This window comes from Lotus japonicus, chromosome 4 (assembly GCF_012489685.1).
Source record: "Lotus japonicus ecotype B-129 chromosome 4, LjGifu_v1.2".
NCBI lineage: Eukaryota > Viridiplantae > Streptophyta > Magnoliopsida > Fabales > Fabaceae > Lotus > Lotus japonicus.
The window spans coordinates 1,907,932-1,935,475 of NC_080044.1; the positions used below are offsets into that span (position 1 = coordinate 1,907,932).

Here is a 27,544-nt window from a genome sequence, read left to right on the forward strand (position 1 = left end):
TCGAAAGGGCATCCGCAATAGACTGCTGATCATGGGATCTACAAGCACACCGCAAGGGAAGATTTACAATCAATACATAACAATTCATAAAGCATACCAGATGAATATCAAAAGAACGTCCATTTTTATAGCAGCAACAACAGGCAAACGAGGGCATCTGCCTGTTCAACAAAGATGTACGTTGATATTTACAACTCCAAAATGAAATCAGCTAATCCTAACTAATTCAAAATTCAGAAGATCACCTCAATTAAGGTAAGACATAAAAAGCTCAATGAAAGATGGATAAATAAAAACACCTTGCATAGATATTAGATTTGAATGAAATTAAAATGAGAACATAGCTTGAATGGGAAAGAGAAATAAACAAGATGTGAAGTGTATAAATTGACTCCCACAAGTTGAGTATTGACATCAGATTATCCACAAAACACTTTATATCATGGTATAGAAAAATTTCCCTTCAGCTCCTGTTCAACGTTGATGGCACAGGCATCTTCTCCACGCTATTTAACCATAACCGGTCTGAAAAATAAAAACCAGATACCAAAAATGAGAAATTCCATTCTGACCTCAATAAGTCGGAACATTAGTACACTGAACTAACTACAACTAATTACAATTGCTGAATTTATGTAATATGAAGAAACAAGCACCTGTGGTGCTTGCTGGTATACTGAGAAATTTCAAAATAAAATACCACAGATTAATAATGCTTGTGTTTCACACAGTTTGCTTATTACTGAAGTATTAAATTATGATGCTCAAGGAATACATGTATTTTATATTTCTTCTTACAATCTTGAGAATCGTAAGCAACCTTTTGCCTTGTATTTCCTTTGAAAATATGCTCATTTCCTGGAGATTCAGTACCTTATATACAAAATCAGTTTCCACAAAATATATAATGTTATTCAGTGAGTAGAATAACATGTGATGTTCATTATAAAGTAGGTCCTTCCCTTGCAGACTTATGAAAAATAGAAAACATCAGTATTTCAAGATTACTTCCACATCATATTTGTACTTTGTAGGATAATTGTACCTGATGACGGTAAGCAAAAATATTTTCTCTGGCTGCACAGTTCAATGGTCCGGCCATCTGCCCACATAACAATCTGCAAACAGCAAGATGATGATCACTAAAAGCAATCTGCACAGTTTTTGTTTCTAAAAGATACCCAAATGTTCAACATAGAGAAAATCAGAAACAAAGAGGCCAATGAAAACAATATTCTGCAAAGAGAAAACACTAATATTCTGCAAAGAGAACACTGATATTTTTCCATTACCGAAAACAATTAAAAAGAACACTAATATTTGGAGACTACAAGGGGTACTCAAACCCATAATACAAGAAGAAAGAAATAGAAGAGGATGAAGAAGGATTACAACTTAGAATTTGGACAACAAACATTAAATCTGAAGCAGAATAGGACTAGAGTAAATGTTAGAATATAATAACAGTAACCATCAAATAATCCTAATCAATTAGTTCCAATAAATGAAATCAAGCCACTCAAAGCAGACAATCAGATATGGAGGGAGCCGTCCAAATTCATATGCTATCAAGACAAAACACCAACAAGATCCATGGCATGCTCTCGGGTTCAAAAAGCCACATTGCAGAACAAAAAATCAAATGCAGGGAGCCACCAATAGACAAGAAACTCTGCTACAATACATAATAATGGATTACATGTTCATTAATACACAGAGTACCTTAAGTCTTTGACTTTAGCACAAATCAGTAATAATGTGACAGTAGCACAAATCAGGGAAAAATAAATCATGAAGGGAATATCATCAGCAACCTCTGCACTAAGAAAAATGAGGGAGAAGAAGAAATGCGAACCAAAAGATCGATGCCACCGAAAGTCCGTCTGGGTACAAAACTAGATGGCAGCGGCGCTAGGGGATGGTGACGGCGCGCGGTTGCAGGAAGCGGAGGAGGTGCGATCTGGAATAGAGTGTGGTGGCGGTGTGCCAGAACTGGTAAAAGTACGCAGGGACAGTGCTCGGTGACGGCGAAGCAGAGATCGAGCGACGACGCAAGCTTCAAGAGCGTATGAGATGGAGGTCGGTTCGCTGGTTTGGGGCTGTGATGATGGTGATTTGAGGGAGAGAGAAGGAGCGGTGGTGTGGGTTAAGCATGCTGAAATTTGCTGCAATTCATAACAGCAGCAGATTTACGCCTCGAATGAGGGAGAGTTGGGTGCGGGATCTCAGAAGGATTTGGGGTTTCTCACAAATGAGGGAGTGGGGTGCGAGATTTGCGAGAAACGTGTTTTTATTTTTATATTTTTAAAAAACTTAAATTTCTTCTAAAGCGTTTTTTTATGTGAGGCGCGGTAAGGATACAATTTTTTAAAGCGCGTTTTGATATAGAAACGCTGTGAAAATATTGTGATTTTCGGGATCGTTATTAACACGCTCTTTCATTTGAAGCGTTGTAAATAATATGATACATTAAAGCGCTATTCGTACCGAAGCGCTTTAGAATATTCATGCGTTATTTTTAAAGCGTTTTGTCTAGTAAACGCTTTAGAAAAGGCGCTTTAGTAAGCCATTTCTGGCGTAGTGAATGCTTATTATATTCATTATATATTTCGCCGATCCACTTCAATTGATACTTCTTACAACACTTCTTGTAGTAGTTAGAGAAGTTGAGGAACTTCACAGGTTTTTAAAAATTTGGTAATGTGGTTTGTGCTTCACCAAAAAGTCATGATAAGTTACAAGAGCAACAAGCAGTCAAGATAGTTGAATTGATATATTTGAATGAGCTTGAAATTTGAATGAAATTGATACTTTACAATGGGGGTGAAACTAGATAGATTTCACATTTTTAATTAATAACAAGTTTGATAAGCATGTTTACTACAACTACTAGTATTTTTGAAAATATAAATGAGAATGCATATAATTCCTCTCGACGAAGAGATCCAAGAGCAACTTCTCGATGAGTTTAATTTGAATTTGTTTTCTGTCACATGTTATGAAAGAAATATCATGAATCAATGATATTCTTTGCCAGACCTTATAATGACATACTTAAGATATAGTTAATGCTTTGAATCTTGTGTCAAAACTAAATATCTTCTTCAACAATCAGAAGACAATGGTTGAAAGCTACTGTTGAATAGTGTTATATCATTTTGTAATGCTGATCAAGATGAAGTTTTTAATGTTTTATAATTTATATTTATTAATAACTTTTCTAGTGTTTTATTTCAGTCTAGGAAGTTTTGGATACACCCTGTTTCTAAAACCATAGGTCGTTTAGAGTGATACTTATAGATCGTCTCGTAGATAATACACAGCTTTTTGAGAGAAAATGACCCACATAATTACCAACCAACTGGACCAACAAATTCTGGCAACCAAGAATCACTATCATTATCAACCCCTAATTATGGACATAACAGTAAAATCAAAATATTTCTCAATCGACAGGCTCACGGGCTTGCGTCTCAGGCCCAGTACAATTTCAAAAGCTTACCCAAATGGTCATTGTGTTGCTTGCTTTCATCACTGGCTCAGGTACTGTGGCTGTAATATGTCATTTTTTAATGTCAGTGAGTCATCAATTAGGTTATATGGGCCTTTGAATGTGGAGTGGGCAGTGAGTGAGTGGGTCCGGAAATGGTTGGATTTTTGCAGGGGTGGGTCCTTGGCCATGGGTCCGTTACATATAGACCCGTCACAGCAACCAACAAAGCATCCTATGCAGTATTGCTTTTATTGCCAACCTGCCATTCCTAATTTCCTATGATCCCATCGATTGCACTTTGTACTTTTGTAGCATTAAATTACTGAGGAGTTTAATATGCCCCAGAAAAATGGTGTGTAAAGAGTTTCATCGAAAATTAGTCATGAAAAAGTAAATTATTGCCGGAGTAATGCTATATGGGCCGACTAAGAAACAGCCACATATTGATCATTCTCATTGTTTCTTACGTTTTGTAAAAAAAAAGAAACCCGTCATAAACAACATTTTTCTTATTGTCGTTAGTAGTTTCCACATAAATTGTGAGATTTTACCACTAAAGTTCACAACTTTACCATCAAAAGTATTTTATCATAAATATATTAAAACATAAATCATTTTACTTTTACCGCAATCAATTTCGATAAAATTAATTGTGACGTACAAGTGGATCTGCGTTCAGAGAGATCTACATCAAATTAAAACAACAAATAGTTATTTTTAAAAACATGGGTCCACGTCTACTGCCATTCAGAATTTAAACCAAACATGTCATAGGGTTACTTGACATGAACCATAGTAAGTCACTGGATTTGGGAGTGATAGGGTAAATTGGATCCACACAAAAAAGTTGCTCTGACGGCTAATACAGGATGCATGGACCAGTGTGATAAAGTAATCCCACATCTTAGGAAAACATAGCCAAACGACATAGGAGTACAATAAAAATTGAAAGTGGAATGATCATTCATAAGCAAGACAGTCCTAAAAAGTTGACCCACCACTGAATTATTATGTCAACTTTATTATGAACAAAGACAGCCCAGAAACTGCCACAAGTTTGTGTTTGTCTTCGATCGTGTGATACTACTTGCTAAATCGTAATGTTGTTGTTTATTAATACCCATTGTTATTAGTATAATATGCAAATAATTATATATATCCAGTTGGAACATTTGTATGATCAGAATCTCGCCAATCTTACAGAGCAGCTACCTAGGAGTTTTCGAAGTGGTGTCATGGTTTACAGATAGGTTTGCATGTACCATACACTTGTTCAGTTATTCTTTTATGAGTAGCGCGATTTAGATTCCTAACTATGCCGACATACATTCCACATATATACAAGTTTGTGATAGTTTGTAATCGCAAAAACAAATCATGGAGTTATAAAAAGATGAGGAAAAGTAGCCACAGATCCTTATGAGACTATCACAAATGTTTTTTTTTTTATAACTTTATGATTTATGGCAGTGAAAAATAGCCACAGATCCTTATGTCAAACGCATGTCAACACTGTTAGGGGTTCAAGAGTTTTAATGTTCTAGAATGTGTATCTGTGTATTCTATGCAGATGTACTATAGTGGGAAGAAGAGACAATATCTTCATGAAGGCTTTGTCTGGTAGCAGAAAAATTTAATCATCACTATTCCTTTCTTTTTTTATTTGCTGAACCTCAATCGACTGTAATTTGTTTTGTTATGCTTATGATGAAGTGAGCCAGGTTATACATAGTACTTTTCATATGCTAGGTAGTATATATTTATGGGAACCCAACAAGGCATAAGGTCCACTTTAAAGGAGGGCCAGATGCCTGCAAAGTATACACAAAACAAATAAATCCTATTGAAAGGCATTTTGTTGGAAAAAAAATTGAATTTCTCTTCTAGAGGCTTTTTTATTAAACTACACTCCCATATGGCATATGCTTGGCCACCGACAGCCACACACTGAGAGCGGGATTTGTTAAGGTGCACGGAAGCTGACCCAAACATTCGTGGTGAGAATTAAAAAACTTCCATTATAGTAAGTTAATAAGGTGTTGCATTTCTTCACTCCTAGTCCTAACAAGAAGAAGGTTGCATTGGATTAATTAATTTAAAGTTGTGTCTTTGAAACTCGGCATTTTCTCTGGTACAAGAAAAAAAATTCTGGGTAAAATACATGAGTGATATGTACCAGTAGGAAAATTACACCTGGATTATTTATTAATAATATTATAGATTTCTTGAAATTCTGAATTAACCCTATAGGTTTATTGTAATTATAAATTAACCCAAAACCTTCTGTTTTTCAAATTCAGTCTTTCTGTTACTGTGGCCCCTTCACTTGCATGCCTCTTCCACTCTAAAAAAAAAGGCTTGTGACATTAAGCTTTTTCTGATAGAAACTTGTTGCAAGGACCACTTCTCAAGCGATCTGAAACAGTAATTTGATCCCCATTTAACTTTTTTGTTTCTAGGTATGTTATTGTGGGGTTTTGATCAATTGGGGTATTTGTATGGAGTTTCATTGGTGACCCATTTGTGGATTTTGGAGTTTCACTGGTGATGTATGACAGTATGAGCAATCAGTGCGATGGTTATGAGAAAAAACGATGGCTTGATGGAGAAAAAATGGCGTGGTGGCTGTGTGAGCAATTGGTGCCGTGGTTATGAGAAAGAGATTGTACGGTGGTGGAGGTGGTTTGGCTGGGATTGATTCTTTATTGTGGTTATGGGTGGTTTAAGGGTTGCTCTTGATGATGGATTGGGATTGACTATGTTTTACATACATATTTATTAAAAAGGGTAAGGGTATATTTAGTAAACTAAAATTCAGCAGGGGTCATAATGTAAATAGTGTAAAAAAGATCTAATCAGCACTTGTCATATTAAGTGTTTATACATTATTGGTCCACCTCACTCCTGTAGCCTACACTCACTTGAATTTATGGGCACCCAAGCATGCACCTTGAAACTCAATTTCCACGTGGGGAGAAAAAGTACTTTAGACAAACATAAATTGAGTAATGGTAGGTTTACCGTTGTATATACAATGCCAAAAAAGTTCTAGTGTTGTGTGGAATCCATTTCATGTCCTTATTGCTTGGACTATATATCCATCTCATTCTCTATTTTGAATCTTATATAGTTTCTATATATATTCTGAAATATAAGTTGATTTTGGATCTATATTTCCAAAACACCAAACACAAGAATCCAGAGACATTATCTTATGCCTTTTATACCACAACTTTTTAATCTAGTACAAGTATTATCAATGAAAGACAATTATGTTCGAATCCCTAGACATTTACATCTTTGTAAGGCTACCTCTACTAACGTTTTTCTTTTTCATACATGACACTTGAACTCGAGATCATTTGATAAAAATTAAACATGCATTTGAACCGGACCAACAACTGTAATTCAAAATAAAAATAAAAATAAATGCAATTAAAATCTGTTAGCTGGGCCATGTTCCCTCCAAACATAGCCAAAGGGGTCCCTATCAGTGGAGTCCACCACTTCCATGCAACTTTTTTGGTTTTTCCAATTTTTTGTGCACAAGTTCAGTGGTAATGCAGGTGGTTTCTATCATTCTCGTATTAGGCTAGCTAAACAACTGATTGAAGATAATAAATCACTATCATCCGTTCAATTCCACTTTTTTCAATCACAATGACGACATGAATGGTTTTACTTGCCAATTTGATGGACCACATAAATCAAGGGCAATAGAAATTGCTCAAATTAAGAATTAAATCAAGGGCAAGATATAGTTTATTGCTCAAATTATTTACTTTGCAGTTCGCAACATGATATTCCTCTGCTAAAACTGCATATGATATATCGGTAATGAGATTCTGGATTTGAGAAGTTGCATGGGTTCAATTTTGTCTTTCTAGATTTTTCTTTTCTATTTATAATCATGGTATATGGCTTAATGGTTTGGTAGTTGGTACAGTGTCATTGTCAACATATCATATAAAAACTAGGGCTGGGCACAAAAACCGGCCCGGTCCGGAACCGACCAGCCCAGCCCAGCCCAAACCGAGTCATGCAGATCGGGTTGCATCAGTCCATGGGTTCGCGGGTGAGAAAAAACGGGCCCAGGCGGTTTTTGGCGGTCGAGTTCGGTCCAGGGAAACAAAACCCAATGAAGACCGAACCCGACCGGTGAACATATATAAAAAAAAAAATTTGAGCCCAGCCCAACCCTGTCAAGTCTCAACCCTCAACCCTAGGTTTAAAAGCTTCAGTTTCTTCTCAAACCCTAACACATTCAGCCGTCCCCTTCTCTTCTCTTCTTCACCACCTCCCACAGCCACCACCCACCGCGAGCCACCACCATGCACCGCGAGCCACCACCACGCACAACCACCATCCATTATTCCTTCTCTTCCTCTCTGATCGTGTTCCGCCACACCACCACCTCCTTCTCTGACGTCGTGTGCCTTCACCACTACCGTGAAGCTGCAGCGCCGCCGCAACCCTTCCTTCACTGAGGTCCAACGCTGCCACCACTTGAAGATTCGCTGCCGCAACCGGAGTCCGTCCCACCCTCGTGATGTTGACACGAACAACCGCCGCACCACCGCCTCAGGTTCCTCTCTTGCAGATGAAGATGCAAACGATCCAGATCTTTCTTCCATGTTATTTGTGATTTTCTTTTGTAATGGGATGCCAGTGAGAAATGTAAACTTTAATTTCATTTTTTCTGAATGTTTCTGAATGTTGAATCTTGATCTTCATCTTCCATTTTTTTTCTTTTTTTTTTGATTGTTCAACCCGCCTAACCCACCCGCTGAAACTGCGACCCGCCGAAACCGAACCCGAACAGCCCGTGGCAACTGGACGGTCGGCGGCGGACCTGGTGGTTGAGTGATTTCCACCCGACACAACCCGCGTTTTCGGCCCGAATCCGACCTAACTCGTTCGGTGCCCAGCCCTAATAAAAACTCACGTAGGTGTGTCAGCTAACTGTTGTTTCTGTTGCAGTTAATTGTGACTGTTAGAATCTCACATTTGCTAGAGATATGACCAATCAAGTATTTATAGATGGTAAACAACCCTTAACTCTTGAGCTAATTTTTTTGGTTGAGTTAGATCTTTATAATTCTAATATGGTATCAAAGTCTATCCTAGATCCATTTGTTGATGAGATCTCCCATATTTGGATCACCCGTCATTGCTCACTACACACTCCAAATGTCAAACCCTGAACGTAAGAGGGTGTGTTAGTGTTTTTCATTACCTAGAGATATGACCAATCAAATGCTTATAAATGATAGAGTTAGACCTCCCTAATTCTAGTAGTGACAATTAACAAAAAACTCTTTAGATGTAAAATTGTCTTAAGCATGTTCTACTCTTGATCTCAAGTGGGGGCTCTCTGGTAGAAATAGATTAACTTGTCTCTTATCTCATTAAATCAAGATATATATCAAATCAAATCATGGACTTAAATGACTATGTAATTTTTTTTTCTAGAAAGGGTGGAAGAACTAATTAAAGCGGGCAACCTGCCCTGCACTCAGCTCGCTTAAAAGTGGGATGAGACAGGCTAGCCCGCATGATGTGCGGGTTGAAAAAGCTCAGTCCACCCCGTGTAATAGTGGGTTTGTGGCTTATGGGCTGACCTACACTAAAAAAAAACAGTTTTTTGATCATTAAAAACAGAATCAATAAAATTTGAGAGGGGCATGTTTGTAAAACAATTTATGACACTCTATGGTAAACAATACTGTCACCATTTGATTCGTCGAAGAGAAAAAAAAAATACTAAGATATAATGTTTACCTTTATTTCTCACTCTCGATCTTTCTGGTAATTGTAGCTAGATAGACTATTGAGTTGTCCCGAATTTCGGACTGTAAAAATGTTCTGACCATCCATCGTGGTCTTTGTTTGCTTTTAGTCAATTCTTTTAGTGTCGAGGAGTTAATAATGTACTGAAAAAAAGGGGAGCTAATAATGGATGGGGTAGCATCAAATTGGTCTAGCTAGTGTGTCTAGTTTTTAAGTGAGTGGAAAGCTCAGTTCTGATATGGAGTAAAATGTTGAATTATTATCCAATATTGAACTTTATATGTAAATAATTACGCGTAGATAGATTTGAGTTTGGAAAGGGATGTCGTGGCCAGCTCCATGGAGGGAAAGGCATGCGTAGATAGAGATCTGAGTCTGGGGGAGAAATTTCATTAGTTAAAGAAGCGATGTTAGGCTTTGCTATGAAGAACGAAGAGGGATGGGAATTGTGAGAGGTTCAAATGAGATGTATAGGGCTGGGTTTCCAGGTCAGCTGGGAGCCAAAGAGGAAGAACATGCATGAGAGGAACACATATTTCAGGCTAGTGGAAGAATGCGTTAGTGAACTATGGTAACGACACATGAGAAAAGAGATGTAAGAATTAATTTGAGAGCATAATGCATTAGGAGTTGACACATTAACAATTTTTTCTTTTAGTCTTACTTTTTTCTAAAATATATTGATATTGTTTTTCTTTGATCCCTGTTTCATATTCTGATTGGACAATTTCTCTTTAGTGTGCTCATCGTTGTTGATGACCACAGTTGAAAAGGGAATGTACATTTTGAAAAGAATACTATCGTTCACACTACCCTTTGAGATTACATAAAACAAAAATTGAAAAAGAACGGAAAAAGTAAAAGAAAGAAACTATTTTAAACGAGTGGTACGTTAGCAATTAGCATGCGTTGAAGAGGTAGGACTTAACATAAGAATATTGACTCAGAGGCACACCATGAATTATGTTTATACATTAGAGTTTAAGATAAGAATAAGAGCGATTAGAAAATTTCAACGAGTAATATAATATATGATTCTTATCCATTGAAAAAGATAGGCATGCCCTCGATGGGTGAAATCATATTCATGTTGATCGAACGACCCTCTCGTGTGATTAGAATAATAAATTACACGTGCACTTTAAAGCATAGCCAAGGTAAATATTTTATCTATCACACTATTTTCACTATTGCAATTTTTTAACATATATATGACAGAAATTAATTTTTAAACGTATGATAGAAATAAAAACATTAATACTATTTTTATACATGTGTTGAAATCTTAAAGTGATAAATAATAAAGAATGTAGGAAATTAATGATTAATTATGAGCTTCTTTGGTGCCATCTTTAAGCAGTAAAAGACAAAAATTATGATATGTAGTTAAAAATATACTCCATCTATTTCTCAAAGATTGTTGTTTCATGTTGTGGAACAAATGATAAAATGACAATCGTAATTAATAATATAATATTACTAAAGTACACTTATTTAATTGAGTAAAATACACTTACCCCCTTCAAGGTTTGCTAGAAAAACACTCCACCCCATTCTTATTCAAAATATACACTCCACCCCACTCATTTTATCAAGTTAACCTCATTCAAAAAGATGCTAACGGAATATTTCATTCAAATCAAAATTATTTAATGTAAACTTATTTTTCCTTTTTTTTCTACTTATTTTTTTTCAGAAAAAAACGTCACTTTCTAATATTTGACCAAACAAATATTCTCAATGCTTACATACTGTTGGAGCTGGTATATAAAGTAACCACTTTATAAAATAATTCAAGAATAAATATGTATGAAATAGTTTTAAATTAAAACTTATGGTAAAAGTACATTAAACTTCCACTCCATAGAAGAATATAAAGTTATATTATTATTTTAATTAATTAATTAATTTGGATGATATGATCGCGTTGTTATTGATACATGATAAGAGAATTTTATTAAATAATATCCATACTTTACTCAATGAATTCATAAGCAACATTTTTTTATAAATCTAGGAAAAATAAATTTAATTAGTATTTATGTGGTGAAATTTTAATTAGTATGAAATTAATTTCGAAATATTTTTATATAATTCACTATTTATAAAAATCCTTTATAAACCGGGTATTACTAGTAATTGTGATGTTATATTCTTTTTTGTTGAAACTAACGTTTTTTTTTTAAATGGAACTGACGTTAAACGATTTTTATTTGAAAGTGAGGTTTTTTTTTGAAAAAAATAAAATACAAAATAACCAGAAAAAAAAAAGAAATGGAAAAATAAGTTTACATTAAATAATTTTGATTTGAATGGAATATTCCGTTAGCATCTTTTGGATGGAGTTAACATGATAAATTGAGTGGGGTCGAGTGTATATTTTGAATAAGAATGGGGTGGAGTGTTTTTCTAGCAAACCTTGAGGGGGGTAAGTGTATTTTACTCTATTTAATTTGAATACCATGTACAACTATTAAATTCTACATAGATAAAAAAGAATATAGTTAATAGATAAGAGTTGTGGTTAATTGAATAAGAAAAACTATAAATTTACAAACAGATTAATACCACACATGCATCAATACTAGGGGTGCACATGGGTTGGGTTGGATGGATTTTTGTCAAAATAAAATTCGAACCGATCAAAATTGGCTGGGTTGGGTTGGGTTGGATTTCACGAATTTCTTCTTCGGACCCGATCCGAACCAACCCGACGAAGTTTGGATTGGGTTGGATGGATTTATTGGGTCACTATGTTAAAATAATAATATATCTGAAATATTAAAAAATATTGCAAAAATTATTATAAATTCAGAAGAAGTTATAAAAAATACTAAATATGTTATAATACTAGATATCATGAAAAAAACACAAAAAATTATTGAAATAATACCACATAAATGACATATAGCAAAATATCATGAAAACATAAAACTTCATTATCAAATGACATGAAACAATCTAATATAAATAGTATCTAAAAAGTGAAAAACAACACTAAATGTCATGCCATGACACTTAGAACTTAGATGTCTCCAACATGCCAAATAACTATATATAAACATGTAACAAATAACTACGAACAAATACTCTAAGTTCAAATATGACAAATAACTACAAATACTTAAGTCTCAAAGTTTCAAAAAGTAATCACTCCGACACTAACACTCAAAGTATGAGTAAAATTATAAAAATTATTATTATATGTATGGATTTTGGGTTGGGTTGGGTTGGATGGATTTGAACTGAATCCAAAATCCGATCCGAACTTGGTTGGGTTGTAGTAAAATCCATCCGACTAACCCGATTGCCCGATCCAACCCGCATTTTTTCTATTGGATCGGATTGGGTTGGGCGGGTTCATTGGATTTACCCGGCCATGTTCACCCCTAATAAATACTATCTGAAATGTAGTGCCAAGCTGCAAATTGATTAATTAATATCCTAATTAAGTCCAAGGGTTGTATTTGGTCAAGAAAGCATGCACACGTGACAGCAGCCATGCAGGAAGAAGAGACCGGAACAATTTGCCGCCGCGATAAAACAAACTAATAATCCAATCGCTCGCGCGCTGATCATTGATTAATAATTAGTCAACTAAATTCCCTATCATTCAACATTTCCTGAGCTATAAATACCATAACCCCTCACTATACATGCTTCATTGCTCTAAACAGAGTTGAACATTACATATACACACACAACGAAAGAAAGAATTACAAAGGTACTCTTCACTGTATTAATTGTTGACTTAATTTATATAATCATTTTGTAAAGTAAAGACATGGGAAACTGTATCGTGCCAGCATCATCCATGGAGTGGGATGGCGAGGACTGGGGTAATTCTTTGAAGTCATCATCAAGCAAGGTGTTTGATGAAGCTCATGTATTGAGCTTAGCAAAGAACGTGAAGAAGGAGAAGCTTCTGCGAACGCTGAAAAATTCTGGTGATGCAAATGGGATGGTGAAGATAAAGATTTCAAAGAAAGAGGTAGCAGAATTGTTCGGACTCATAGAGAAACAACAACTGAATAACAAGAAGAAGCAAGTAGCTGGTGGAGCTTCTTCTGCAGAACAAGTTCTGCTTCGCTTAATAAACGCCAGAAACAAAGATCATGAAAACTACCATCACAGACCCTGGAGGCCCGTGCTTGAGACTGTACCTGAGCTTGATTGATTGGGATGGAGCCTTGTCCATAGATATTGAGCATGCATATAAAAATGTAAATTGAATATTAATTTTGTGAAGAAGGGTTAATTGTATATTTTGTAATCTTACCAATTCATTGATTTTATTCTTTTTCTGTACAAAATTCTATTGTGCTTGATTCGTACGTCCTGAACCAGAGGATCCACTTTTCCCACTTTTTCATGTAAAGTAGAGGTTGGAGGATTTGCAATACAATAAAAGTTCATTCACACCCATCTTGGCCTAGTGAAGGACATGAAGAAAAATTAGAGAAGTGAGAGATTCAATAATGTGAATGAGGTGTGCCCACTAGGGCAAGTGGACTAAGGGTCATGACAGTAATTTACAAAATAAAAATATATAAAAAAATTATATTTTAAAAAGAAAAAAAATCCCTCTCTCCTCACTCATGCTTCTTCTCTCTCGGAATTCTCTTTAACCACATTTCTTTTTCTTCTTCTAGCAGCACCACCACCAATCCACCACCATGACCTTCCTTCTTCATCTCCTCTTCATTGTTAATCCTCCTTTCTTTTACACACTGCGAAAGCCATCTCCGTTTCTAGAGAGAGAAACATTGAAGAACTCTAGAGAGAGAAAGCACGAGATATGATCAGAAGAACAAACCAAATGAAGGTAAACGAAGCTTGAAACTCAACTCTCTCGGTTGTTTCCTTCGTATTAAGAAAAACCCTGAAAAAAATAGCTTCTTCTTCTTCAATTCTTCTTCTCCATGAGTGATTCGTTCGATAAAACCCTAGATTTTTTATTCTAGGGTTTGAATGTATGGCTTCGGGATCTGTAGGAGGAGAACCGCCGTTGCCAGCATATATCGAAGCTTGGTGTCAGAGTCGCCGGTGAGGAGATGAGTTGAAGGAACTAAGAGCAGAATGTAGGAGAAGAACCTTGGGTGTTTGAGCATGACAAAGTTACAAATTTGAGATTTGACGGAGACCACTATGGTTTGGAGCATATCCTCTAGTGTTTGAAATCTGGGATTTAACAGAGGCCACTTTGGTTTGGGATATGACAGTTCTTGCAATTGTGGTTTGAAGAAGATGAAGTGATGAAGATGAAGAAGTCCTTGCAATTTTCTATCACTGTTCCTCCTTCTCCTACCAATTTTGTTTTGGTACAGGAAATCTGGGATTTGATGATACATTAAGAAAATATGGGATTTGAATTGCTTTGATGAAATCTGGAGTTTGATTGAATCTGAAGAAGTTTGTGAATTTGGTTGAATTTGGAATTTGATTTAATCTATCTGAAAATCTTAGAATTTTTTTTAATTTTTTAATAATAAGAGAAAGTATATTACACTTTTAAGTTTTACCCTTTGATTATCCTTTCAATCCTAACCATTAATCTATAGAATATTCTTTGATTCTAAGATCTGACGGTTTTAAATAGTGGTCCACCAGTGCACCAAAATAATAAAGGTCCACCCTAGTGGGCACCTGTGAATGAATGATTTATGATGAATGGAAGTTAAGTAAAGCATGAAACTTGTTTGGTAGCCTGGTTGTCAAGATTTATGTTTCTAGCAAATATAATTGACACTATATTTTGAAGAGTCTTTTTCCTATTGTCATACGTCTCAACTATTTCAGTAAACTTTTCTTCAGTTTCAAATCCATAGTTATTTTTTGGCTTAATCCTCAAATTGGTCACTGTGTTTATTTCGCCGTTCGAGGTAGGTCCCTCCCCGAATTTTTTTTAGCAAAAGGTCCTTATATTTGCACAACATTTGTCAAAAGATGTCATGCTGACTGGATTAATAAAGTCTACGTGAAATTTTCTTAAAAAAACCTTTACACATAGGAAAATAAAATAATTAAAAAAACCCAATTTTTCCAATGTTAACATGCAAAACACAAAAATCCAATATTTTGAATCATCAAAAATAAAAAACCCAAAAGCTCACTCCCCACAACACCCAGCTTTCAAACTAATCAATAATTTCACTTTCCACTCTCTCTTATTCTCATAAAACTCCAAAAAAAAGTTCAAGAACCCATATTTAAGTTCAAAAGAACAACTTCTTCATCATATAGTTAAAAAAAATCCAAAAAATCTTCAACAACTTCTTCATCATTGCCGTCAACAACTACTTTCATCTCATTATCTCTTCATCTCATCATTTTTTTCAAGCAAAACACTTTATTGAATATAAAGGGAAACATGAGAGGAAAACTCATAATCAAATACAGACACAACACAAGGGGGACCAACTAGCATAGTCGAAACCACAAGGTTGTTGGTTACACAACCAAATGTCCAACACGAACCCAAATTGCCTCTCTTCCCGACCATGAAACCCAACAACCTTGAAGCCACCTTCAAACCCAGCCACCACTACCCAAACTCAGCTCCGACTACCACCTTAAAACCTACCCCCACCTCCAGCAAACTCAAAAACCTGTCAACCCCAATAATACCCATAGAACCGTTGCTCAATCTCTGTCTGCCCTCGTTGTTTCAGCCATCGAAGAGAAGATGAAGAGATCGAAAGAAAGAGATCAATTTTTTTCCCTCATGTAATTCAAGCTTATTTAAATTTTAAAATTAACAATTTCTTTCTCCTCATTAATCTTTCTCATTAATTTCAAATTAAAGTAGCTTCTTTTTCCTTTTTCTCTCTTTTCCGTTTTTTTCCTCTGCAACTCTTAAAAAAAAACCTCAAAATTTCTGAAAAAGTTCCCTAGGCCAATCTTTGAGCAGAAAAGGATAAACACAACTCCAAATTATGGTGACAATTATATGATGAAAACACCAATTAGCAAGAGGAATTAACAGATTTCTATCATTTTCACGTGATTCTCCAGCAGATAGGCATAGGCGAGAGGGCAACAAACGCTTCTGGGAATAGGCACGAACAGATGTGAGCGGTTAGGGGAGTTGCAGTTTCTTGAACAGGAAAAAAGTGAAAACCAATTTACAAATATACCCCACACGTTTTCTTATTTTAAAATTAAACAATTTGGTTTTTTTGTCCATAGGAAAAAGGTGTAGCTTGTTAACTTACTCCTTCTAAAAGTTTAGTGAGTGTAAGTTAACAGCCCCTATATATATATATATATATAGCCTTACCGAGTGCTTACCTAAAAAAAAACATATAGCCTTACCGAGTAGTATATGATTGGATTTATTTTGTGTGTTTGAGTGAAGGTAATATGACTCTTTATTTTACCTAGGAAAGCCAAATCATACTTCCCAAGGAGGAAAATGTAAACAAAAGAGTATTCAATGTGAAATCAATGAGGAAGGAATACTGACATTATCGTAATTGGATTTCAAAGCAACCTATCAGAAGTCATGAGATAATTGATGGATGGCTATGGCTATCTGTTTCTCTTGGTTTGATCATAAAATTAAACAATAGATTTTGAATACGTAATGCAAAACAATACACTTGTAAGTTGTAATTAATTAAATTCGCTATTTATTTTTGTTGCAAATTAAATTTGTTATTTGAATGCTAGGCGACTAGAGAGGTTTGCATAAGACAAGCTGCCTTATCGTCATGAGGAAAAATAAAATGAAACATACGAGTCCTAGTCAAGAAAAATAGTCAGGTCCGTTCCACACTCATGATTTGGATAAACATATATAATAGATTAGACAAGCAAATCAATATTTGCAAAGTTCAAATTTTGTTGCTAAAATCGTATATTTGGTCAATAAATTAAACCACACATGCAAAAATATATTGTAAGCAGTCATGCATGAAGAAGAGACCAGATCAATTTGCCGCCCCTAGTAATAAACTATATATCATCATTATTCACAATAATTAGTCAAGTTAATTTCCTTTTCTCACACGTAACCCCTGTATATAAATACCAAAACCCCTCATAACAATCTTCATTGCTCTAGAGAGTACTGTACTTGAACAACATATACATACAGAAAAACAAAAGGTACTAAATCCAATTAAGCTTAGCTTGCACTTGTCATCATATTAATCTACTTGTTCAATTTATATTCATTTGTAAAGTAAAGACATGGGAAATTGTATCGTGCCAGCATCGTCAATGGAGTGGGGCGGTGATGACTGGGGTTCTCTGAGATCTGATGAGAATACGAGGTCATCATCATCAAGCAACAAGGTGATTGATGAAACTCATGTGTTGAGTTTCGAGAACGTGCCCAAGGAGAAGCTTCTGGGAGCGCTTAGAGGTTCTTGTGATGCAAATGGGAAGGTGAAGATTAAGATTTCAAAGAAAGAGGTAGCAGAATTGTTGGGAGTGATAGAGAAGCATCAAATGAATAACAAGAAGAAGCAAGTAGTAGGAGGAGCTTCTGCAGAACAAGTTCTGCTTCGCTTAATAAATGCAAACCACCATCATCATGATCATGATGCTCCCTGGAGGCCGGTGCTGGAGACTGTACCTGAGGATTAATGATGAGCTCAACATGTAATTAATTGGGCTAGCTGGAGCTTATTAACTCGTGCACATAGGGATTTTTTTTTTTTTTAGATTTGCACATATAGGGATTGATCATGTACATTGAAATATTGTAAATGATACTACAAAGTGCGGGTAGCGTTTGATGTTCAAAAATGATTCATGACCATATCAATAGTGTTGACATATAAAAACACCACTGTTCCTGCGGATTTACCTTCAGAATTACCTGCAGGTTTTGCTTAAAAATATTTGTTGGAAATATTCATTTTTTTTTGCGGGAAATATTCATAAGTAAATCCGCAGGAAAGATATCAAAACTTTCAAAATTTAATAGGAAATAACTTTGCGGGGTTCCCAAAGTTACGCTAAAGGCCACCGTAAAATCCGTATAGTAAAATCCACAGGTAATTTCGAAGGCAAATTCGCATAAAAAGGGGTGTTTTTTATGTCTATCTTGATAAAGTGTTCATAAATCATTATTGTTTGATCTTACCTGTTCATTCATTTTATACTATTCAATGACAAAATTTTATTACTTGAGAGTTAACGACACTTTTAAATATTAATTATTACTCTCTCTGCTTCTATATAAGTTTTTTTGTGTGTAAGCTAAATGATTAAATTAAAATTAAAGGCACAAGGGGTACCACTCATGCCTCATGGTACAAAAAACTTTGCAAATTTACAGAAGGAGAAGAAAACAAAAAGGGGGAAATAAAATGAGACAGCATAACAAGATAAAATTGGTGTGTATCAAAGGAGGCAACAAAGCACCTAAACCAGCAACCTAGCTCGAAAGTGGTATCAACAGCAAGGAATCATATAAGTACGTGTCACTTTAAGGTTGTTGCATAAGTATTAAGAGATATTATTTAATGCATTAGTTTTATTAAAATTACAATTTAACTTCATTATATAACATTTATCTCTCTTATTAATTCCTCATTTTCAGTTCTCCAGACCAATAAATTAGGTACAATTGGTAAAGTATAATTAATAGTATCTTAAAATTGTAAAAGTGACAAGTAAATAGAAACACAATAAGGATCAAAATAGTGACAGTTATATAAGAACGAAGGGGGTATATTTTAGGTTTTCAATTTTTTCATGTAAATTAAAGATTGAAAAATTATGTAATTATATGTACTTCCTCCATTTCAAAATATTTATTTCTTAAAGTTATACACGCAATTTAAGAACTCAATCCAAAACATTTGTCGTTTAAGGTAATTGTGTACTTGCAGTAGCAGAGATTGAATTTCAGATACTATTGTTCCTTGAAAAATTGCAGAGTTATTCTCTCATTTTTATATTTTATTTTTTAATTAGTTACAATTAATGAGGGAACCAAGGAAACCAAATTTGGGATTGGGATGGAGTTTTGCTGTTGTCGTTGCCGTATGTTCAATTTTCCATAGAGTTTTGTTCAATTAATCAAGGAATTGAGGATACTAAACGTTTGCAGACTAGTCAAACGTGGGATAAGTATTTTCTTTTCTTTTCGTGTTGACTATTAGGCTTGGGAACTGAGACCTTATTTTTAATTTGAGGTCTTCTTTACACAAACACTATAAGATTATCACATGAATGAGAAGTAAAAAAATTAATTTTAGGGGCCTACAGCCCTTGCTTGGGCCACATGGGCCTTGAGCCGGCCCAGCCTAGCTCCCCACGCCTGACCACCCTGACCGGTCAAAGTCTCCATCTGATTCTTCATTTTTTTTATAGGCCAATGTTAGTTGTTAATTGTTAGTAAATTAGTTTATTCGCCATGATTCAAACCCTGACCCTAAACCCTACAAATCCCTTCATTCCTTTAGCTCACCAAGTGAGCTACCCTTCCCCCAACAGTAGTGACAACAAGGTCCAGCCTACCCTTCAATCCCATCTGATTCTTCATGACAACAGTAGTGACAACAAGGTCCTAATCCTTTTGTAATTGGTCTTTTTCCTGCCTCTGTAGCTCGCGTCTTCTGATGCAGGTATTACCCAGCTTGATTGTGGGTTCCAGAGCATGTTTCTTCTTCACTTTTTCCTCTCTTTTTTTTTTCTCTTTGTTTATTTATTTGTATTCTTTGAGAGTTGGAGTACCCTATATATAGTACTCCTATTCAAACAAGTCCGAATCCTGAAGGGGTTAATTCTTGAGTTATTCTAATTGCATACTCTATATAGCTGATTCAAATATTTCACCCTTCCATAAACTTAATTATTTTTTTTTCATAAACCATCTAGTATCTAGTCCTCTGATCCTTTGGATTTTAGCCATCCCGGATTTGGGATATAACTAGTCACAATTAAATTTCTTCATTCTCTCCTGAGTATATTGTGCAAAGATTGAACTCAAGATGTGCCGTTGCCAACTGAGCTATCTACCCTCCATGGGTAAACAAAATTGATTTGATTTACATACCTAATGCAAAACAATACACTTGGAATTAAATTCGTTCATATGTTTGAATCATTGAAGAGTTATAATTAAACCGTTTTTGCATGTCATCAGACGACTAGTCACACTAGGTTTGCATAAGACAAGCATCCTTGTCGTCATGTAGAAAAAAAATGAAACATACGAGTCCTGGTCAAGAAAAATAGTCAGGTCCGTTGCACTCATTTGGATAAGGATCACCAGTACGTGTGAATAATAAATTAGACAAGGCAAATCAATATTCCAAGGTTCAGTTTGTGGCTAAAATCATATATTTGGTCAACAAATTAAACCACACATGCAAATATATTATAAGCAGCGCAGTCATGCATGAAGAACTGACCAGATCAAGGTGCCGCCCCTAGTAATAAACTATCATTATTCATCACAATAATTGGTCAATGCAAGTTAATTAATCTCCTTTTCTCACTTAGTCACTGTAATCCCTGTATATAAATACCAAAACCCCTCATTACAATCTTCATTGCTCTAAAGAGTAAAGAGTGTACTTGAACAACATATACATACAGAAACAAATTCAATTAAGCAAGCTAGCTAGCACTTCTACTATATAGATAATAACTTGTTCAAACTAAATTCATTTGTAAAGTAATTGAAGACATGGGAAACTGTATTGTGCCAGCATCGTCAATGGAGTGGGGCGGTGATGACTGGGGTTCTCTGAGGTCTGATGAGCATACAAGGTCATCATCATCAAGCAACAAGGTGTTTGATGAAGGTCATGCGTTGAGTTTACGGAACGTGCCGAAGGAGAAGCTTCTGGGAGCACTGAAAAGTTCTTGTGATGCAAATGGGAAGGTGAAGATTAAGATGTCAAAGAAAGAGGTGGCAGAATTGTTGGTAGTCATAGAGAAGCAACAACAGAATAAGAAAGCAGGAGGAGCTTCTTCTGCAGAACAAGTTCTGCTTCGCTTAATAAATGCAAACCACCATCATCATGATCATGATGCTCCCTGGAGACCGGTGCTGGAGACTGTACCTGAGAATTAATATTGAGTTCAACATGTAATTAATTGAGCTAGAGCTTAATTTGTACACATAGGGAATTATTTTTGGTGTAGATCTGCACATATAGGGATTGACCATGTATATTGAAATTAATATTGTAAATGAAATTCATTATTTTTATGAAGAGGGGCAGCGTTTAAGTTTAACTGTTCATTCATTTTATATTATTCAATAACAAAAATTGAATTTATACTAAGTCAAAGGCTAGAGGGTGTTGAGGCCAATTGCAGCAAGAAGGAGGGCGAGGAAGATGATGGATCATGCAGGGATGAGAGTTCGTCTATTGCAGGTTCCGCCTTATTTGTTGACGGAATTTTAGATACTGTTGGTTGCCTCCACTTCAGAGATCTGTTTACTCGACTTGGAAAACTCTGGAAGGTGTTTTTCAATGACAGCGTAAGCTTGGAAGGAAGTTTAGGTTTGGGTTTGTTCGATTTATGTCGAGGAAGCATGCTAAGGAAGCAATCGCTCGGCTCAATGGGTTTAATGTCAGGGGTCAGATATTTTTAAGCTCATGGTTTGAATATGTTTAATGAGGTTGAAATGGAACATAAAGTGATGAAATACATTCCATCTCATTCTGATCCACTATTTACCATCAAATTTAAAATCTTCCAATTTGGACAAAATGAGATTTAATGGAGACGCTCGTAGCAACTAAACTCTAAATTATATATTTTTATGCTTTAAGAAGAGATGAAAGAAGAGGGGCTGAGAGTAGAGGGTCTCAATGTGGAAGGAGATGGAGAAATTCAACCCCTTCATTCAGGGCATGGAGTTTCAGGACATACTGTTGGCCCGAAAGAAATTCACTTGGTATCGTCCTAATGGGAAAGCAATGAGTCGGATCGATCGCTGTATGGTCTTAGAGGATTTGTTATTGAATTGGTCGAGGTGTTCCTAGTATGTCCTTTATAGAGAATTTTCAAATCACTGTCCGCTTTTGATGAAGAAATCCTATACAAATTTAGGGCCAATACCCTTTAGAACTTTGAACTGTTGGCTTGAGGACCTAAGACTCCAACCCTTTGTGGAGAAGGAATGGAACAAGCTGGAGTTCCGAGGATGGGGGCAATCGTGTTTAAAGAGAAACTAAAAGGTCTTAAATCTAGATCGAAGGAGTAGAATAAGGTGGAGTTTGGTTTTTGCAAGGAAATTGTGGGGGAAATGGCAGATTTTGATAAGAAAAATGAAGAGGTGCGGCTTGATAAGGAAGAGCTAAAATTGAGAAAGGATCTCCTCCTTGCTGACTATTGGCGGATCTCAAAATATAAGGAATCCCTTTTGTGTCAGAAGTCAAGATGCAAGTGGTAAAGGAAGGTGACCGAAATTCTAAGTTTTTTCATTCAGTAGTGAATTGGCAGCGGCAGGTGAATAGCTTGACGAGCCTGACATTGAATGGGAGATGGGTGGATCAGCCACAAGAAGTGAAAAGGGAGGTTAAAACTTTCGTTGCGCATAGATTCAGAGGAGACCAATGGAATGCACCAAACCTTGATGGGGTGCCACTCAATCAGCTGTCACAGGAACACGAGGCCCTCACAGGTCGGTTTGATTCTGAGGAGGTAAAAGAAGCAGTGTGGGAATGCAATGGGGACAAGTTCCCAAGCCTAGACGGGTATAATTTCAAATTTATCAAAACATTATGGTATATGATGGCAGAGGATGTGTGCAAGGTCATGGATGAGTTCTTTTTGGATGGGAGGTAGCCAAAAGGGATTAATTCTCCTTTGTTGCTTTGGTTCCCAAAGTTGATGCCCCCCGAAGCCTCAACGACTTTAGGCCCATATCATTGATAGGTTGTATGTATAAAATAACAGCCAAAATCAATAGAGACTCCTATAGTTTGCTCTTGTGGTGTCGAGCCTCAGGCTACCGACGTCCCTTCATCTCCCTCACCGACAGAGAGGTCCCCGCGCGATGATGATTCCAGCGCGACGCGGCGTGATTTGCATGGTGATGGGACAGAACCTTCGTCAAATAGAACATGGCTTTGGTGTTGAACTAGCGGGAAGTAGACGCAGCAGAGCGAAGAATCTGGAGGAGAGGAGGAGCGACAGTGGGTTTGAGTTTGCTGGGTTTTCCATATCTGGGTTTATTGGGTCTGTTGGGTTTTCCAGATCTGGCGATGGTTTTGCTGGGATTTGGGGAAGGGAAGGTGATGGTGGGTTTTCTCACAGGAAGATTGCTTTCTCGGGTGTGGATTGAGGGAAGGGGAAAGTTCTGGAAGCATTGATAAATTTCTCGGTCTATTTTTGCTGCTGGTTTAGAAAAAGCTGGTTGGAAAAAATAAGAAGGTTGAAGATGAAAAAGTCTCTAGCTCAGCCAACAACTTTAGTTTTTGGACGAAAATCTGGTGAGGGATCAAAAATGTTGACGGAGCCTAACGTGGGAGTAGCGAAAGACTATTTTTAAAGTTAAGGGACCTCGTTTGCACAATTTAAAAACCTGAGGTACCAAAAGTGCTAATAAGCCTGAGGGTTATTTGGGGGGTAAATGGTATGTGGAAAGATTGTCTATAATTCTCTAAAAAATTAAGCAATATCAATGGGAGAGGGAAAATTGATAAAGGTATATTAATAAAATTGATTTTACAATATTAAATATTCAACATTTGAGTTAAAAAAATATTTAAATACATATATTATTAAGTTATTAGATTACTAAAATTAAATTTGTTTTGGAGAACTACAGTGATTTATTAATATTTAAAACGTGATTACAACCGCCTCAATAGAAAAAATGCAATGTTCTGAAAATCGGACCGGTCATCGAACCGGTCAAGGCACTGGTTTAAGGTTCAAAGGTCGAACCGGGGTTGAATCGAGGTTGAACCGTATCAATATAAATAATATAATTTTATATTATATACATATAAAAATATATATAGATAATTTTTTTAGGTCATCTAAATCTAATTGTCTAATTGTTGTAAAGTAAAATAAGTAAATAACAAAAGCTAAAATATATAAGCCAACAAATGTAACTCCACAAGTCCAAATGATAATTTCTTTAGATGCAAACACCACCAACTTACATAAGTCATAACTCATAACATTTAGGTTCAACAACAACCTTAAATCAATACCAATGACAAAAGTCTAAATTTAACAACACTTAACAAAGTATGAATAACAACTTAACAACACAACAAATATAATCAGAAATCATTAACATCATTAAGATTGAACTCTATTCCATCAAACGGCAATGATTCAACATTTGCCCCAATTTGAAAATCAACTGACTCCATCAGTGGCTCCTCTGAAATGTCAACTTCTTCACCACCTAATTACATAACGTGAAAGTGAAAAACTTACTTAAATGTAGCTTTTGAAATAATACTTCTAAATTTGAAACAAGCTCAATAAGATTAAATGATTAATTTTTTACCTGCAACATCTCTTGCATCATCTTCATAAATGTTATTCTCAAGCTCAGCCTCATTATCATCAAACTCAGGAGGTGCTTCTTCCTCAACTGCCCAAAAGTCAACATTATTGATGCATTCATAATCAACAGGATCATAAGTTCTCTTCTTCAATTCACTCCTAAAATGGAACATTAAAAAAAATTCAAGTTAGAGAGCTAAGATATATTGCAAAAAAATGAAAGCATAAGTGAAGTAATATACTAATATACTAATATTACATAGAAAGAATTTATACCTTTTCTTCAAACGCAAGTTATAAGTAATATAAACATGATCACTTAGCCTTTGATGTTCAAGTCTATTTCGTTTTTTGGTATGGATGCGTTCAAAGAGACTCCAATTTCTTTCACACCCTGAAGATGATGATGTTTGACTAAGAATACGAATTGCAATCTTTTGTAGCAATGGAGCACTACTCCCATATATTGGCCACCATTGAGCTGCAATAAATAAATTTATTAAAACTATTATATATTGCCATAAAATAAATTTACACAATACAATGTAGATAACTATTTACCGGGTTGAATTTGGCTTGCCGCTTGCAAAGCACTTGCTCGACTAAATGAATCTTTCCGCTCACGATAGACATTCATCTCTAGAAGGGCTTTGGGTAAGCTAGCACATAGACTTTACACCTCCAACAAATCAACAAGTGACTGCACAACTCTATCATTTTCAACAAAACTTGGATCATAAAAGAATCCAGGATTTAGAAAGTAAGCTGTTGCATGAAGAGTACGCTTCAAGTGTTTATCCCATCGAGCTGAAATAATATATGTGTACGACTTATACAATTCACTCTTATCCCTGAACATCCGCTTGATTGCGTTCTTTGCCCTTTGCATGTCATCATAAACATAGCCCATCAAGGGTTTTTCATCCCCATCTACAATTCTAAGTAGTCAGATAATGGGAGCTGCAATATTTGACACCACCTCACAATCCCTCCAAAATTTATTATCTAAAATGATTTCACTAACACGTTTCCCAGCTGTACCCGTTGATAACTTATTACCAGTAAAGTGTTGATTAACAACTAGAGCTTGCAAATCAGACTTATGATCAGAAATACTTTTCAATGTGATAAAGGTGGTAGCAAACCGAGTCACCCTTGGACGAACAATTTCTTTCCAACCACTTCTTTTTCTAAGCCAAGATAAAAATATCATATGATTGTAAATAAATATAGTCACCTTAGAAGCTTTTGAGGCAAGATCTGCAATATGTGGCAAGCTACTAATATCCTTCAAAAGGAGATTTATGCAATGAGCAGCACATGGAGTCCAAAAAATGTTCTCATATTTCTGATGAAGCAATTTACCGGCAGCTACATAGTTAGCCGCATTATCAGTGACAACATGAACCACGTTTTGAGGTCCAACCCACTCAATAACTTCAGAAAACAAGTTGCACAATGTTGAAGCATCTTTCACAACATCAGATGCATCCACAGATTTGACAAATGACATGCCTATACCATACAATAAACAAGTGAATTCAACAAAGTTTCAACATTTTGAACAATATCGAACAATTAATCAACAAGTTTCACAAAGATTATACCTGTCTGACAATAAACCATAAAATTTATCAAAGTTCTTTGTCGTTGATCACTCCATCCATCAGCCATGATTGTACATCCATACTTAGCCCAATTGGCCCGGTGGCTTTCAACAAGTAATTGACACTCTTTCTTGCAATTTCCTAACAAGTTGACCCTTAATTCATCATAAGATGGACCTTTAAAAACAGAGCCAATGGCAACAGCTGCATCCAATGCTGGCTGAAAATATGGTGATTGTAATGCATTAAATGGAATGCAAGCATCAAAAAACCATCTAGCAATTGCCATCTTAGCTTTGTGTACAACTTCTTTACTAGACAGAACACTTTTAAGTGTTGGTTGGGATTCAGGAGTCGTTCTTGGAGCAAAGTAATTGACAAGCATTAAGTTCATTACCAACTTCATCAATAGCTCCATCACCAAATGCTTCATTGCGGTTATTCTTGGCTTCATTTTTCTTTTGTTCAATACTTTCTAATAAAGCTACCATTCTATGGCGAACATCAGGAGGAACTTTCTTGCAAGCTAATATTTGACCTGGTATGCCGACAAGATGGTGCTTCATTCTATTTATTCCCCCGCCTTTGTATGACGTTCCACAATAGAGGCAAGTGTACGTACATGACCTTCCTTCCTTTTGAAATGCAAAATGCTCCCAAGCAGGATCTGTTTTCCCACGAACATTAGCAGCGTTTTCCGCCGCTTCTTGTGTCCCAGCAACATTAGGAGAAGCATCAACCGAAGTAGTATTTCTTCCATCATTCTACAATTAAACGGTCATCATATTCAAATTCATAAACAGTAAGAGAATTGAGAAATCAAACCCTATGGAAATCAAATAAAGAAAAGGTTGAAAACTGAAAAGAGAAAAGAAAAATCAGTTTGGAAGAAGAAGAAGAACATGTTGAGTGGTAGCCATGTTTGAACCCAGTTTGAACAGAGTTTGAACTTCCTATGTTTGAACTTTGAACTCTGAAACACCCTGCTGCTGATTGAGAGCCGTCGCCGCCGCAGGGACCACCGCCTTCGTCGGAATCCGCTGCCGCAGGGAGGGTCACAGCCGGTGCTCAAGAGGAGAAGGGTTTCACGTTCTCTGTTCTCACGTTGCCCTGTTTCACGTTTCTGCTCTGGTTCTGTAACTTCTGCCTTTCTATTTTCCTTTTTTTTAATTTTGTTTCAAAAGTCAAAACGACATCGTTCTGT

General features: G+C 35.9%; 4 protein-coding genes and 1 long non-coding RNA gene across 5 annotated transcripts; 3 read left to right on the plus strand and 2 right to left on the minus strand.

The window, feature by feature from the left end:
* Nucleotides 1-271: 271 nt before the first annotated feature.
* LOC130715313 (uncharacterized) lies at nt 272-2,262 on the minus strand. Its single transcript, XR_009011619.1, has 3 exons — nt 1,856-2,262; nt 1,046-1,118; nt 272-525 (listed from the first exon to the last, which is right to left on the minus strand). It is a non-coding gene; the product is annotated as an uncharacterized LOC130715313 (long non-coding RNA).
* Nucleotides 2,263-12,963: 10,701 nt separating this feature from the next.
* On the plus strand, nt 12,964-13,706 carry LOC130714449 (uncharacterized). Its single transcript, XM_057564345.1, has one exon. It carries the CDS (start codon nt 13,068-13,070, stop codon nt 13,458-13,460), a length of 393 nt encoding a protein of 130 aa, XP_057420328.1. The 5' UTR covers nt 12,964-13,067; the 3' UTR covers nt 13,461-13,706.
* A 3,651-nt stretch (nt 13,707-17,357) lies between these two features.
* LOC130714153 (uncharacterized) lies at nt 17,358-18,133 on the plus strand. Its single transcript, XM_057564049.1, has one exon. It carries the CDS (start codon nt 17,477-17,479, stop codon nt 17,873-17,875), a length of 399 nt encoding a protein of 132 aa, XP_057420032.1. The 5' UTR covers nt 17,358-17,476; the 3' UTR covers nt 17,876-18,133.
* Nucleotides 18,134-20,807: 2,674 nt separating this feature from the next.
* LOC130713905 (uncharacterized) lies at nt 20,808-21,465 on the plus strand. The gene has a single exon (XM_057563732.1). It carries the CDS (start codon nt 20,934-20,936, stop codon nt 21,321-21,323), a length of 390 nt encoding a protein of 129 aa, XP_057419715.1. The 5' UTR covers nt 20,808-20,933; the 3' UTR covers nt 21,324-21,465.
* A 3,941-nt stretch (nt 21,466-25,406) lies between these two features.
* On the minus strand, nt 25,407-26,629 carry LOC130710698 (uncharacterized). Its single transcript, XM_057560048.1, has 3 exons — nt 26,341-26,629; nt 25,775-26,248; nt 25,407-25,663 (listed from the first exon to the last, which is right to left on the minus strand). The coding sequence occupies exons 1-3, from the start codon at nt 26,627-26,629 to the stop codon at nt 25,407-25,409; spliced, it is 1,020 nt and encodes a 339-aa protein (XP_057416031.1).
* Between the last annotated feature and the right edge of the window lie 915 nt (nt 26,630-27,544).